The following is a 15,902-nucleotide window of genomic DNA, read 5'->3' as shown; positions in this document are numbered from 1 at the left end:
GGACAGCAGCTCCCAAGACGGGCCTGGCACGCGACACATGCCCAATACACGTGGGTCGAACGCCAGCCCTTTGTTTTAACCTTCAAAGCCAGGACGTTCGAGTGCACCTTCTAGCGGTTGTGCCCGCATTTGTTTTCCTGTGAAGCTCGCCTCCGAGCGGTTGTTCCTTCCGCCTGCTGGGAACAGCTGTGGCCGGGCAGGCAGCCCCTGAGTGCCAGGTTGGCAAAAGGTCTGCAAACCCCACAGTGATGACAGCGCCCCCTCTGGGCAGGGGGCCTGGTCAGCAGAGGCCACGGGAAGGTGTCAGGTTAGAGGTCCAGGGGCCCGAGCCTGGGGCCAGACAGCCAAAAGCACCTGGACAGAGGGGGCACCCTGCCACTGCCCCCCAGAGCGGGGCACTTGTGTGGCTCTGCAGGGTGGCCTCTGCGCGCTGGCCTCCGGCCCTGGGGCTCGGCGGCCAAGCCTGTGCCAGGTCCTTCCCAACCTGCCACCCCAGAGCTCCCCATCACACGCGACAGCAGTGTGCCTACGAAGGTAGCCTTGGAAGCCAAGGGGAGGCAGTGAGGGTGTGGAGCAGGCTGGTCTCGCCTCCCAAGGCAGTCCTGGGAGCGGCTGGTGGTGTTCAGGGACAGCCGGACGGAAGCCGGAAACACAGCAGCAGGCTGTCCTGTGAGGCTGACAATGAAAGCCCAGACCTTGAGTCACTTTCACAGAGAGATTTATCGAGAATGCTAACAGCACAGGGTACAGTACTTCCCAACAAAAGGTGCAAACGCGTCACTTAGAAAGGCATGCTGAGTACTCTTTGCTTTCACACGTATTAAAAAACTTACAAAAATAAAATAAAACTGCGTGCTGCCCATCTTTTCAAATAGTAAAAGAACCTTATGAAAAAAATCACTTGATTTTACAACAAAAGACACAAACGGACATTTTTATGTAAATTTATAAGGCAAACTCTTTATATAATAAATAGGTTACAGGGATTCAGTGGGGGGTGTTTTTGAAACGTATACAGGTACATTCAGACAGGTTTACTGAAATGGTACAAATTTCCTTAATAAATTGCCTTTTGTTTTTAAATATATCAGTGCTTTCAGTCATTTGGCTATACACAAAGAACCTTTTTTTGAACACTACAAAAAAGCAATCAATATTTTTTGTTTTTAAAACGACCTACTTATTTTCTAAAGTAATTGTCCCAAAACACAAAAACTGAAGGTGAATGTGATGGAGGGCTTTGGAGACATCTCTAGCCAAGTCTGCCCTAGGCTGCTCCCTGTCCCCCACACACCTCTCTCCCACCCTCACCGGGCTTCCGAGCTAGAACCCCTCTGTCTAGGGTGGTCAGTGTCCCCGTGACTCGGGCGGGGGGCAGCCACCTTGCCTGGTCCTTCCTGATACTAAACCCATGTGCAAATAGTCATGAGAGTCAGCACTGTCTTTGCCTTGGGGGGGGGCCTGGGTGCTAAGGGAGCACACATCTGTCCCTGTTCCGTGAGCCCAAAACAATGTCTGGTGGGGGTAATGGCTTTTCTCAGAAGGATCTGCTTTGGCCAGGGGAAGGGAAGTGGGGTTTCTCATGTCCAAATTGTGCTGGGGATCAGATGACAGCAAAGAGAGTGCACCCCCTCCACCATTGTCCCATCACCCAGGACGGTGAAGAATCTAGAGGTCACGTTACTGTTGTGTACTCTGGGACTCTGTACTCTGGTGGGATGTGATGGGGGGGGGGTTGTCCTGAACGGTACCGCCCACCACCTGGCCCGTCCAGGAGGAGCTGCGTCAGGTGGAGAGTGGCCCATCGGTCCTGTCAACATACACCGGACCCGTGGCCACAGCGGAGGTCTCCAGGTAGACGGCCACCTGTAACCTGAGCTCTGCTCCTCAGGCCTGCCCTATGCCTCTCCCACTGAGGCAAGGTCGGCTCTGTCACACCCCTCCTGTCTCCCTTTGAAGGAACATCAACCTCGTCTGTCCTTAAAAATAATGATGATGCTAATAATCTCGGGGTTTGGGGGAAAGGCAATAGAATCCACTGGGTGGAACAAAACCTGCTTTTGCTCTGACTTTGAAAATGGCAACACATCAGCTGCTTGGTCCGTTGGCTTAGGCTTAATTACTTCGGGTGGCATCTGGCTGCTCGGGGCCGGGGTCACCTCTTCGGATCTCCCCTCCTGGGGAAGAAGGACAGCCCCTCTCATCTTGGTCACCATCCCCTCCCTCCAAATTCTTTTGTTTGTAAAGAAAAGGTGTCTAGAAGCATTTGTCTCTGGAACAATTACTTTAAACATGGTTACAATACAGACTTCAGTTCAAACACAGAAGAGATTTACTTAGCAAATTTCCTTTCACCCACCAAAATTACACAAATATAAGCCTCAACACCACAGTTCAGAGGACCAGTAGAGAGAACCTCATGTTTGGAACACAAAAGGAGAAATAAAAACCAAACCAAACCCAAACAGAAAAGCCCCAGAAGAAACGATGGAAGGATGAGGGAGGAGAGGAGAGCAAACACGTGTACAAACACAGCACACGTTACAGTGTCCGGGTACACGGGAGCCCAGCGCGACGAGAGGGCTCGGCACACACTGAGTAACAGTCCTGGTGATATTTGGTCAAATATTCAGCAACTACTGACTCTGGAGCGGCCGCTATTGATTGAAGCAGTGACAAATCGAACGGAAAAGGAGGCCTTGGTAGCAAGGGAAGGAGCAGGCTTCAAGTTCTGCAAGCCTTTTGCACTCCACCGTCCAGCTCCCCAGAAACACTCAACTGGGTGGGCCCTGCTCCGTCCAGGCGGGCAGGAGGTCACCGGGTGAGGCTAAGTTGGGTGCCGATTTCGGATCTCAGTCGGAGAGCGCACCCGTGGACACATGCGGACACCCACCTGTTAGCGGCAAGCAGCAGCAGCAACGGCCTCCTCGCCTCCTCCGCCCCCATCCCGGGCTGGGCGGGCAAGGACACGGCGACCCACTGCTAATACTGAGCGCAGGCGGGAGCGGGCCCCAGACTGGGCCCAGAGGCTGCCCCAGCTTGGGTCCTCCGAGGGGCACGCGGGCAGCCCGGCCACCCGAACGGCTTACGAGTGTTTCTCTTTTGGTTCAGGCCTCAGAAGAAGTAACGACGCAGGGAGGGAAGCTTTTGGCCCTGGTGATTATAATGCTCTCTGCTTTGGAAGAACGAGTTTCTGGGTGGTGGTGGTGGTGGTTGGTTTTTTTTTTGGTGTTTTTTAATTACTTAAAAAAATGATCAAAAAGAACTGTTACGGCTAAACTCTCTAGCAGGTATTGCTCATTAAGAATTACAAAAGCAAATGCAGTTACTCGTAGGATCGGGGAAAAGAGAAAGGGTGTTTCTGGAGTCTTTGCTACCTCCTAGAGGGGACCCAGTGGACTCTCGTATGGGGTTGTGGGGTCCCTGGTGTCTACCCGGTGCAACTCACACATTCAGAGATGTGATGGGCCTCCCATCTGCCCTCCAGCCTCAGCGAAGTGGAAGCCCTACTGGCGGGGAGGCCCGCCGAGCTGGCTGGCTGCGCAGGAGCGCTCTGCCTGCGCCCCTGGGAGGGCTGGGGGTGGGTCAGGCCAGCCCCTCCCTGGTGCACTCCAGCTGCCCCACGCGGAGGTCGCAGGGGGCCAGGCGGTACCAGCTACATTCCAGAATTTGCCAGGGCAAGGAAGTGCTCCTACACCCGCCCGCTGAGGTGAACTGTCCCGCGCCAGCATCCCGGGACCTCTCTCACAAGCATGGGAGAAACAGTGCAAAACCCGGATGCTGCCCGGAGCCTCCTTCGCTTGGCACAGGGAAGCCCTTGAAAGAAGCGAGGAAAGACCACAGATCTGCTTGGACAGAGGAAGTGACCAGCAGACAGACTTGTAGTTTTTTTTTTTTTGTGGTATTTTTTTGTTTTTTTTTTTTTTGTTTTTTGTTTGTTTGTTTTTATTTTCCTTTGTCCTATGCTATGGTTATCAGAAATATTGTAATTAAGCAACAGGTATAATTTTAACAGGTGTGTGTGTGTGTGTGTGTAGCCACAAGCAAAATGAGTGTATAATTGTGCAATATACAGATATATATATAAAAATTCAACTGCTCTGTGTGTCTAGTCGGTGCATTAAATAAAAGGGACAGAAAAACTAAAAGCAAAGCTAAAAAGCAAAACAAAAGCCCAGGATAGAGGAGACCAAGCAGGCCTATGCGTATAGCATCTAAGATACTGGATATAATCAGGGTCACCAGGAAGAACACCTTTGTCACTGGACACACAAACACTGAAGGGAGAGGGACTACCAGTGAGCAGGAGCCAAACCTCTTGGCCTTTTCATCTCATTGTCTCTCGCTGCTGAGGACCTGAGAAAAGGTAAGCTAGAAGGGGGGCAGGGAAGCAAAGGCAATTTGCAAGTTTCCCTAATGCTCTCCAGACTCAAAGGCCGAACTTCCCTTGGTGAGGGTCTCGGTACCTGCTCTTGTGCCTGCCCTCCCTCAGGCCCACGGGCTCTCGCTGGTGAGGGGCGAGGGGGACACACATCACAGGACGCGCTCAGGCCTCTGTCGTCACCTCTGAGTGCAGAAAGGCGCATCACTTCACCTAGACCCTCCGCCCCAAGGACAGCAGACCAGGGGGGACGTCCTCAGGGGACAGGCAGAGACCAAGGGGGAGACCTCACCCTCACCTTCCTAGTTGCGGGGGCACCAGTCAGAACTCCCTTTTCCCCCAACAAATCAGCACTTGGGGCACATCCTGCAGAGATGAGAAAGGAGCAAGAAACAGGTGGTGCAGGATGGTGAGGGCGTCGCAGGCCTCCGGAGTCACTGGTGACACCGCTTCCCACACCAAGCGCCGGGCTTCTACAGCTGGGGGGCCAGGCAGGCAGCCCCACAGGCAGGGGGCTCTTCAGTGCTAGGACAGCCCCGAGTCTCAGATCCAGCTGCTTCAGGCTGGACTCCCCTTTTCCTGTAGCACAAACATGGCAGGCCAAGCTCCAAATATTTTTAGATCGGCAGTTTTGCAAAAGCTTGCTCTTACTCGTTCGGAAACATCGAAATGCAATTTTCTGCCAAATGTTGTCTAGGTTTTCCTTCTGAATTGTTGTTGTTCAGTTTTCCCCCCTTAATATGTAACTTTAGACCCTGGGGGAGGCAGTATCCTAGTGATATATAACAATTAGACTATGCCTCTTCTAAAGACTGAAACAGCATCTGAAAGAGAAAGACGCAAAAATGGAGACTCGACAAACCCCTCCGGAGTGGACGAGTTTACTGCTGGGGAGAGCAAAGGTGGGGCCCTTACAGGGAACACAGTAAGACTAGGAATGCGACACGGTGGGGCCGCAGGCGCAGGGGCTCCACCGCAGGCCAGGCGACGCTGCCTTGCTTGCCCCCTTCCCCGACACCATGAGCCAGGACTCTGGGAACCGGCCAGGCAAACAGCCACAGGGCTCTAAACGCAGCTTGCCTGCTGAGGGCTGGGCCATCAGTCCTAAAATCTGTGCGTGAAACTCCCATTAGGGAACAATTCAGAGCAACACTGACTAGAAAAGGATGCACAAACGGTTTCTCCAAGAACCAGCCCAGTGACCTTCCCTGGCTCTGCCCTCCCAGAGCTCCAAGTGCAGAGCTCTGGGAAGGGGGCGCGGGAAGGGGGCGCAGAGCCTGGCTGCCAGGCTCCACCTGGTTATACCTGTGGCTCCCTCCTGCGCTGCTGCAGCTAAGTTACTGAAATCCAGAGGTCCTGTCAGCTAAAGAAACTCCTTTCCCCCCAAGCACCATAGCTTGTTGCACGCTCGTACCTTCGTTCACGATCCCTGTCAGCAACCAAAAGCTGCACGGAAGAGCAGGTGACAACTTGGGCCTGGCTCTGGGTCCTGGTGCCACCGTCTGCGGCCTTTAGCCTGGAATGGTGCCCCTGAACAGACTGTTCCCCATCCCCGCACGGGGGGGGGGTCTCAGGAGTAGAAACCTGGTGCCAGCTGTGGCCAGTGTCCTTGGGCCACCACCACGGCTTTCCCCTTCCCGGGAGCTGAGGGAGCTGAGGTCCTTGGGTAGTTTGGCACGGACGGACTGGGGAACAGGGCGTTTCTAGGTGTCGCCTGTGCCTTCTGATAATGGGAATAGAGTAGCAGCAGAAGCCTGCTTTGAGCCTGGCTGTGGCTCAGTGCCCTGGTTCACTACAGTGTCAAGGCCAGCGATTCCACTGGTTAGGGCAGGCCGACCAATGGGCAGGGCAGGGCAGAGCTGGGCTGGGCATTGTGGGAGGAGCTCAAGGGCATACAGGATTCTGTTGGGAGAGGAGGTAGTAACTAACAACTAGAATCAGGGTTGGGGAGACCAAAAGTGACTGTGACCTACCCCTACAACAGGCGTCTGAAAGCTGTTAGTTTCTAAATTCTTCACACAGTCCCTAAAAGATGCCCCCAATCTTTGTGATGTTCAAGCACACACAAAGTCAAGGTCACACCCCCAAACTGGGCTGGACATAGCTGGTGAGAATCCCATGGCCTGGCTTTCCCTCCAACCTCCTGTCAACCTGACCCAGGACCGGGGTCGTACAGGAGCTGCAGGGCCCCTGCCTGCCAGGGCAACAAACCACCAAGGCGACCTGCTTAATGGTGACTTACTTGTGATGCCTTTATTAGGTGAAAAAGAGGGACCGAGGAAGAAAGGGGAGGGGCAAGAAAACCCCAAGGAGCCTCAGGGGCTGCCTGTAGCTTTGGAACTATAAGAAGCAGCAGGGGAGCGAGGGGGCTGAAGGTCAGGCTGGGCCAAAAGGAAATGATACTTGAAACGCTGTGCTCTCAACCACCAATGCCCAGTCAGCCCCTGAACGGTCTCGGGTGGAAAAGGGGCGTGGAAGGCCCCACACTCTTCTTCCCAGGACCAGATGGTACTGAGCTGACGGAGAGGCCGGCTCTGGACACTGGTTCCAGACACTTATTCCACTGGACTAAGTTTAATGCATAAAAACCCAACCGACCCGAACGGACAGCATCTCCAGGACAAACTGGCCGGACACTGTACTCGCGTGGACAGGCATCCTTTGTGGGTGCCTGGAGTGCAAGGCCCCTTCAGGGTCAGGAGCCTTTTGTCCTTGAAGGAAGAGGGATCCTGAAGGACTTGCCCCCTCCTCCGACCCCCCTTCCCTTCCTAGGGAGGAGTCAGAAGTGAAGCCCAGAGGGCCAACAGCAGGGCGGGTCTGGTTGTGGGACTTGCTTTCGCAGTGTAAGGAAATGGGTACCAAAATGCTACAAAGGCCAACTATGATTCTGCAAACACAATGGGGGAAAACTCCCTTGCTTCTAACCATTCTGGAAGAGACAAACGCGTTTTTTCCTTAAGCTACTGATTGGAACTGTCAGCTATGGTTCCTGATCACTAAGGGCTGGCAAGGAAGTGCTGGACGGTTAGGGTGTTTCACTCCTTCATGGTTACGCCGCAGTAAGGAAGCCAGGGGACAGTAACTGAAATACACAAGACAACACGCACTTGACAATTCATGGCGGCAGCTCGCATGGGGCGTGCTTGTGGGTGTTTCTGGAAGCATTAGACTGCTGTCTCACTTGCTACTTTGATAAGGTACTTCTCAGGTGGACAGATTTAGATACAAGAGACATCTCTGTAAACACAGAAAAGGACAGACCAGTATGATGACGATGTGCAGCTAGATAAGGACTTCCTGAACACAGAACGCAGGACGGGCTCCCAAACGGAGACTGAGCAATGAACACCCACAGCAAAGCCAAGCCTCTCGGCCCCCACACCGTCCCCCGGCACAGAGGTGGACATGTGTCATACGCTGGCCCCACCCAGTCTCCAGCCAAAGGCAGATGTCTCCCACCAGAGGAGAACTCGTGGTTACCTTACGGGAGGAGCAGAGAGGCCGGGGGGGCCAGCTCAGGCCTGGGGCAGCTGCATTTCTTCCCATCGGCTGCGTCGTCGCACCACACTATGCTAGCTGGGCCTGGCTGAGGCCAAGGTCAGGGCTGGGCTACTTGAGGACTATGGCAGGCCACGGGGGCCTCTGTGCTACCCTCAGCTCCCAAATCCAAATCTGCCCAACTTCTCCTGCCTGCTTCTCTCGAGTGGAAGGTTGGGAAGGCCCGGAATCCAAGGTCTGCCCAAGGGAAGGGCGCTCCCTAAGCGAGCGAGACCTTGCCGCCCTCTTGGCCCTCTTGCCCTTCGGAGAGGCCAAGGCCTTAGGGCCAGGAGGACTCAGCAGAGCCTGGGGCTTCCTCAGGGCTCGAAATGGGGTGGGGCTAGCGCTAGAGCTGGCAGTGGGAAGGCCAAGGGCAGGGTGTGATCTGGTGGCCTAAGCTGGCCAGCATCAGCTCAGGTAAAGCTGGGAGCTGCGGGTACCTGGTACCGAGGGGATGAACAAGGAGGGGAAGAAATGAAAGGATGAATGAAAGAAGGCAGAAATGGAAGGACAGAAGAGAAAGCAATCAGGAAGTCCTTATAAAATTGCAGCAAACACTTAGAGTTTCGGAGCTTCGTGGGAACCCTATGTGCTGAGCCCACTTTAAAACAAGCGCAGGTACAGGTAGTTGTGAACACCGTCACGTCTGGTGGCTCGAGGGACAAAGTGTCACCAATTCAAGCCCGTTTGCTCTCAGAGCAAGTTTGTTTTGAAGTGGGAACATGAAGACTCAATAGTGCAAATAGTTCTACGCTGTCCCTAAAGGAGTAGAATTGGAAAGTTTTGGAAGAACATTTTCCCCTCTTTCCCGCTGGCGCCCCACCTTGCCCACTAGGCCTCTACCTACCAGCCACAGACCGCTCGGAGTGACTAGGAATTCCATCGGCCCCACCTCCCTCCGCCACCCGGAGAAGCCCAGGAGCCCGGGGCCAGCCGGCCTGTGCCTCGTCCTGTTGCTGCCATGCCCCCAGCCCTCCCGCTCTCTGTCTCTCTCTCTCATGCCACTCACGGGAGAGTGGCCCTGCGCCCTCCTCTCACCTGGCTCCGGCCAGTCTGCATCCAGCAGCACAAGGACTGACCCCCTCCTAGCCAGGCCAGAACTGGAGCAAACAGGTGCTACTTCCCTGTCCTGTGAAATATCCTAGTCAGTTTTGGGTTGGGACCGGCGTGGGGCCGGATTTGTGCCACCATGGGTGAGATCACGCAGGGGCTGTAGCCACTGGCCATCTCTCGTCTTTTTCTCTAAAGGATCCACCTGTCTCTCCTGCCTCACACCTCCTTGTCCCAGTGTGGGTGGGGATGGGGAAGGCGGGGGAGCCGGAGGGTGGGGGTGGGGCAGGGTTGGCGGGGAGAGGAGAGCGGAGACGGGGGCACCAATGGCACTCTCTGTCCCTAATGACCACATGGGGGGGCGGGGTGAGGTCGGATGGGAGGGGAGGTGCAGGCATACCCTAAGAAGCCTGGTCAACAGCTTGTCTGGTCAGTAGTATCTGCAGCAAGCCTTGTTGAAGGAGCCTAGTTTAGAAAAGTGCAAAGCTACTTCTGGCCCTGGTTAGGTCTTCAACCTGACTGTGCTTGTCGGTAAGAAAAACATCCCAATGCTCCAACTACTCCCACCCTGAAGCCACGAAACTCTAAGTTTACTGAAAGAAAAAAAAATATTTTTTATTTCAGTTAATCGGGAAGCTTTGTCAGAGCCCTACCCATAAGGAGAAGAGACAACAGCTGCCTTTATTCTTGTTGGTTTGCTCTGCGATCCGCCGGGTAAAGTCAGCTAACTCTCTCGGTCACGGGCGTCCGGCTGTCCACAGGCTCCTCTCTGTTTGGCCTTGGCATGGAGGATGAAACAATGTCTTTGCGCTCTCCCTCCCCTCGGTGTTTGTACTTGTCTGCGGCCGTGGCGGCGGTCGCGACCGCGGGCTGAGTCTTAGCCGGCTCCTTGGGGCAGCCGTCGCTCTCCAGCGAGCCCGCTCTAGCCATCTTCTCCTCTTTGCAGATGCCGCTGCTCAAGTCCTGGGGCTCAGGGGGGCTGGTGGGGTCCTCGGAGCTCTGCGGCTCGGGCGGGGGCGGGGGCGGGGGCGGAAGCAGCGGCGCCGGTGCCTTCGGGGGCTCCGGGTGGTGGTGGTGGTGGTGCTCCTTCTTGGGGGGCGACGAGGCGCTGCCGCCGCGCCCCTTCGGGCTGCTCTCCTTGCTCTTCCGCCCGGCGCTCTTGCAGGTCTTCAGTCCCTTGCCGCTCTTCTCGCCCAGGGTGGACACCAGCAGGGGCTTCACCACCTCCTTCACATCGATGCTGACGGCCTCCCGGGTCTTGCGCTTCTTGATGGGGAGCACGGTCTCGTGCACGGAGCGGATGGAAGACTCCTTCACGGCTTTCTTCTTGGCCTCGGCGGCAGCGGCCGCCACCACACTGCCTGGCTTGCGCCCCCGCTTCTTGGGAATGGCCTGGGGGTCGGCCTCGGCTTTTCGCTTCCGGCCAGGGCGTTTGATAACCATGACCTGGGTGGACGTGGTGGCCCCGCCCCCTTCGGCCCTGCTCCCGGGTGAAGCTTGAAAAGGCATCTTGACGAGCAGCTTCCCGGGACTTTTCTCCAGGACCCTTTTCACCTGCACACCCTCTGATGCCGCTGCCTTGGGTCTCGCAGTGCCGCTGCCTTTGGGGCGTCCCCGGCCTCTGCCAGTTCCTGGAGCTTTGGGAGATTTGGGCTTCTTAGGTGGTTTCTGCTCTCGCCGGGAGGGGCTCCCTCTCCCAGTTACCGTGAAGTCAAAATCATTAGGGTCCAGGGAGGTGTCGCCTACCTTTTCGAAGTACGCAATCAACTCCACTTTAGAGCGAAAGGCTTTTCCCTGGGGACTGTGGGGACAAACGGAGAGACAGAAAGAATGATTAGAAGCTTCCGTGCTACTGTACAAAGATGGGGCAGAGCAGAAGACGGTGAACTCTGTGACAGCACGTTCTGCAACTGACCTGCCTGATGACATGACTGCATGAGAGTCCCATGAGAGAAAAGCCAAAACAGGCGAAAACTAGAGGGGCATGGCCACGGTCACACAAGAAGTGACTGGCTCGGTGGGCGGTGGGCACCTGTAGGGTGTGCTCTATTGACTGGACAGCTGGGTGCCGGCTGCTCTGCAGCTGCTGCCTGGACGCCTCTGAGGGTCCACCTGCCACCAAGGCCCCTCCTCTGGCCCCCAAAGGGGCCTGGCCTGGGGACCCTCCTGAGCCATCAGGCCAGGGGGCCACTCTGCTGGCTGGGGCCTGGGCCTGGTCAGTAAGTAGAGTACTCCTTTGCCGGAACCTGGGCACGGCGCTTAGCCTCTCTGGGATCGGCTCCCTCATCTGTCCGCAGGACAGTGCTCCGCTCCCCCTTGTCAGAGTTGTTGGAATCAAACAAGGTTGTCTGCAAATGTCCTTCCAAAACTGTTAACCTTTTCTGGATCGTCTAAGGGCCAGAACTGAAATGTACTTATTCAGTCCTCCTCTGAAGCTCTGGCTTGGAAGCTGCTGTTTGGACACAAAATGCCCAATGAGCAGACCAGCTCAAAGCGGGGCAGCGTACCAGTGACAGCTGGAAAGGCACAGGAGAGATGGAGAGGACGTCTCACGGAGCGGACTGAGCCCTGTGAATTCCTACTTCTCCTGGGTCATGAAGACACGTCACAGAATGACTCCCAGGAAGGGGAGAAGTTTAATAGGTTTTGAGAAGAGCTCCTCAGCTGACTGTTTGCCAGCGAGGAAACAAATGGGAGGAACCCAGAGAGCTCTCCTTGCCTTCCAAGCACAGGCTACTACACGTGGCGGGTCTGGTCTGAACAGGGCCTTGTGTCCTCAGTGTTTCCCAGGGGACCTCTCCTCATGTCCTCCCTGTAGCCCTGGGGAGGCCCTACTGCTCTGCTACCTGCTGATAAGCCCTCAAGGGCTGGTGGCGAGAAGTCGCACTCTGCTACCCTGTGTCCTTTTCACTCAGGGTGGCGAGCTCTGCACACTATCGTTCCAAATGTACCTGCTGCAGTCTTCAAGCGGTCTACTGAAGCCCCCAACACAAGAGGGGGAGACGCACACATTTTCTTGATCTACAAGCAACAGAGGGCTGCCACTCTAAGGGATCCGCACCAGTGTCTTTGCACCGGTCCCTGACCTCCTGCCCACCCAGCCTTCCCTGCTCTGCAGGCGGGAGTCGCCCCTACTTACTTGATCAAATACACATCATACTTCCCAGCGGAGCGGCCCGACTTCCTTTGCTTGAGCTTTCGGGTCCAACCTTCGGGCAGAGTGGGGTCATCATACATGGGTCCCCGGTCACGAATGATGGAGCGCCGCTGTTTGGGGGAGGCAGAGGCTTCCGGTACAGCTGGGGCCGAGCCCGAGCCTTCTGAGGTCTCCGCTTTGCCTGCCTCTGCCGGTTCAGCGGAGTGGTGAGCCGGGGGCTGCAGGGGCTCATGCTTGCCCTCTTTGTCTTCTTTCTTATCCTTCTTCACCTTTTTGAACTTCAGGGGTTTGTCCTTGAGGCCTTGGAGATCCTGGTCTTCTGACTTTTCTTCCCTGAAGTGTTAAATAAGCATGTAAGTCCCACAGGGAGCGCACGGATTTCTTGAGAAAGTGCGCGGAGGCAGGCAAGGCGGGACTGCCCTGCCCTGCCGCCACGGCCACCTGCCCAGGTCCTGCCGCCGCTCCCCTTCATGGATTACTTTAGGGCCTTGGGGCTTTGCCCGACCTGTCCTGTGACCACTCGGAGTCCCCCTCCTAGCATACAGGAGAGGAAGCAGCCTGGACAGGGGACACCTTCCTGGGTGGAAGCAGCGTGTGGCTTCCTGGTGCAGCGCCGTGGAGGGGGCCACCTTACAGGCTGTGCCCGAGCACCCCCGGGCCGGACGGCTCACAGGAGGCCCCTGACTGCCAGAGGGGGCTGCCCACCCAAAACGCGGCGGGGCTCCTGTGCGTGCAGACCTGGCCTGGGCGTGACTCTGGCTTCTGCAGTTTTAAGTTCTCTCAACTGCGTGCTTGGTAAAAGCCGGTCATGGGGCACAACATGACTTACTGACGGTGACAGAGCCTCACGCTGCCCCCTTGGGAGGTGGGCACAGCACAGTGCTGTGGAAAGAACAAGCTTCGGAGCCAGACAACCTGAGCTCAAATCCTGACTCTGCAATTTTAAAAAATGGGCCCAAGCAAGTGACCTCAACATCCTGTGCCTTAGTTTCCTCATCATGACAATAGGTACCAACACCCCAGAGGGAGAGAAATCGCAAGGCATTACGTAAACACTGGCCAACTAGGGCAAGCAGAAACTGCTGCCCGGGGTTGCGGAGTGAGAAGAGAAGCCATCCCGGGTCTGTCCTGGGTCTGATGAACTTTCTCACCGGACATTCCCTTACCACGTGTGACCTCCTCGGGAAGAGCAAGGACGAAGGCACAGAAGCGCACCTCCCCGGCCCGGGGTGGGCGCCTCCCGTTCTCCCGCACAGAGCGGCTCCTTTCCTGGACTTTGGCTCCACGGGGCAGGGTCCCTTCCTTGCGTGCACTGGAAATGACCACCATGAGGCCCCAGACCCTGGAATCAGAGTCTGGCCATGATGTTCTCAGGGCAGGGCTAAGAGGGCAGAAACACGACCAGGGCTGGGGAGGCTCGGAAAGAATCATGGGCTTGGAATTGGCTGTCTGCTGGCCTTTTGGCAATTCATTCTATTTTTTTTAAAAAAAGATTTTATTTATTTCAGAGAGAGAGAGCATGAGACAGGAGAGGGTCAAGACAGAGAAGCAAACTTCCTGATCATCAGGGAGCCCGATGTGGGACTCCCTGAGCCGAAGGCAGACGCTTACCCGACTGAGCCACCCAGGCGCCCTTGGCAATGCATTCTAGAAAAGAGTAAGACTATTCTTGTCCTCAGTATCTCAGCCCTAGAGCTGCCCTGTCCCACAAGGCTCGTGTCAGTACTGGTCATTGCCTCCTGGCTGGTCTACCCCAAGCAACTTCCCCCTTGTTCACACTGCGGTGCGCCCTGGAAACCAGACTCAAAGAATATGGGTGAGCTGCCAAAGGGGGGTTCATATCAGGACTCACTTGGCACCATGAGGACATGCCTTTTCTAAAAGGCTCAGGTCAGGGGTCTGGAAACAAAACTGTTCCTGAGTTCCTCCCTATCCTAGGATGTCCTAGGACATCCCCTAGCAGTTCAGGGCTCTAACCACGGCTGCCAGGGTCACCCCGATTCAGTCCGTGGCCCACGGATCTTTTCCTGCTGTGAAGTGAGGGTCTCTAAACTGCTACAGCACAGAGCTCAGTTTTCAATTCTCACAGTCTTAATGTCTCAGCAGGAAATGAGGAAGAATCTTGGGAAGGTAGGTGTGGTCTGTGGCCTGTATGCCCCATCTGAGAGGGGAGAAGGGGAGCTTGCCAGAGGCACAGTGGTAGATGGACTGGAATGACCACTTCTACACAGGCCACCAGAGGGGCACTGCTGAAGGCCACGGCTGCTCCCTGAACCTGGACAGTCCTGGAATCAGGGGACAACACCGCACCCACGGGAAAGATCTCTGACTCCTCCAGAACGCTCATTTATATGCCCCAAACAGTTTAACCACCGTAAGGTCAAGTAAAAAACCACATGCGCCAGCAATGCCTCTTGGAAACAACCAAGAGTATCAACACCATCAGTGGCAATCCTTTCTAAAACTCTACCCTAGAGAGACAACCCCAGAAATGCAAAACAACAGGTATATGATATTTGTGATGGCATTGTGTTTCCTGCCCTGATGCTGCAGACAACTCGGAGTGCCGCCAGCAAGGGCTGAAGGAATGAATGGCTGCCACTAAGCCTACAACCTGGGTAGCCATGGGAGAGGCCTGCGAAAGAGCACCCCTGGCTCGCCCGCACCCTGTCCGCAGCCTCTCATGGAAGAAACAAGGGAAGAAGGGCTTTCTAGTCCCAGGGAGGGGGAGAATGAGGTAAGGTATTGGCGTGAGTCAAAACCTCTCTGAATCACGTGTAAGTTTACATAACCAAAATGAAAACAAAACCAAATGGTAACAAAACCCTACTATATGGAAGAACGCAAGCACGACCACATGAATTTAACTATACATCAAACTGGTACCATAACACAGAGAAAAGATTTATTTCAAATACCTCTGACCACAGTGCTCTGCACATCCTTCGTGGGATGTATTTTAAGGCCTAATACGGCACCCGAGCGCAGGGAGCGCACCCCATGTCCACGGAGGGAACCAGGCTGGCCCTGAGAGAAGTGGGTGGTTGTGGTTCTAAGGTGGCCTGGAGGGGCAGAAAGGCCGGGGAGTTCTTGGACAGAGAAAGAGAAAGTCAAAGGGCATAGTTGCTGGTCTGGCTGAAAGGGTTCCTTGTACTAGGTGACACTGTGACAAGGTGAGTGTCCAAAACAACAAACTGACTGGAACACAATGAGGAACCAAAGAAGGAAAAGCATATAGGAAGCAAGGGGGCTAGCCATGTGGCTCTGTGCTGGAAGAAGGTTCTGGGTAGCAGAGAGGCCTCAAAGGGGATGTGGAGTGCTCTGTCAGGGTGCTACTGGGGAGCCCTGGGCAGGGCAAGGGATGAGGGCTCTTATCTTCAGAGGGCCACTCTACTTGCTGGGTGGAAAGCAGACTTCAGGAAGCCAAAAAGGAAAGCAGGGGGGACCGGTGGCCCTGGGTGGGGACAGTGGAGGGTCTGGGAAGGAACCAGGAGATGGAGCGACAGAGCTGAAGACAGGCTGGTGTGGGTGAGGGGAAGGGATGAATGAAGGACCATGGCCAATGCCTAGGAGGACAGTGGTGTCACTGAGGACAGGGAAGCCTGGGCCAGGAACAGGTGGGGGTTACAGTCACGTCCATGGTTAGAAGCTCGAGGACAGGCGAATATAGCTCTTTGATACTAGCCACCGAGGAGAGACCCAGCTGTGCCCAGACTCGGACTTGGCCTTAAATGAACTGTCTTGGGTTTTCCTTTTTTTTGGTAGGTTTTTTCTTGT

At 55.4% G+C, this 15,902-nt stretch overlaps 1 protein-coding gene across 2 annotated transcripts in view; it reads right to left on the bottom strand.

Annotated features, from left to right (window-relative positions):
* Positions 1-932: 932 nt before the first annotated feature.
* Positions 933-15,902, bottom strand: part of MECP2 (methyl-CpG binding protein 2) — a 68,886-nt gene continuing 53,916 nt past the window's right edge. The window contains exons 1-3 of one of the 2 annotated variants that reach the window (XM_044236010.1): positions 12,108-12,124; positions 10,715-10,769; positions 933-10,605 (exon numbers count right to left, since the gene is read on the bottom strand). In XM_044236010.1, the coding sequence (XP_044091945.1) occupies positions 9,689-10,477 (789 nt within the window). In that variant the 5' untranslated portion in view covers positions 10,478-10,605; positions 10,715-10,769; positions 12,108-12,124 and the 3' untranslated portion in view covers positions 933-9,688. Of the gene's footprint in view, positions 10,770-12,107; positions 12,459-15,902 lie in introns of those variants that run through there. The other variant, XM_044236009.1, reaches the window with a different exon arrangement.

Source organism: Neovison vison, chromosome X (assembly GCF_020171115.1).
Source record: "Neovison vison isolate M4711 chromosome X, ASM_NN_V1, whole genome shotgun sequence".
NCBI classification, from domain to species: domain Eukaryota; kingdom Metazoa; phylum Chordata; class Mammalia; order Carnivora; family Mustelidae; genus Neogale; species Neogale vison.
Note: the sequence above shows the minus strand (reverse complement) of the source record. Positions and strands in the feature narration are given on the sequence as shown.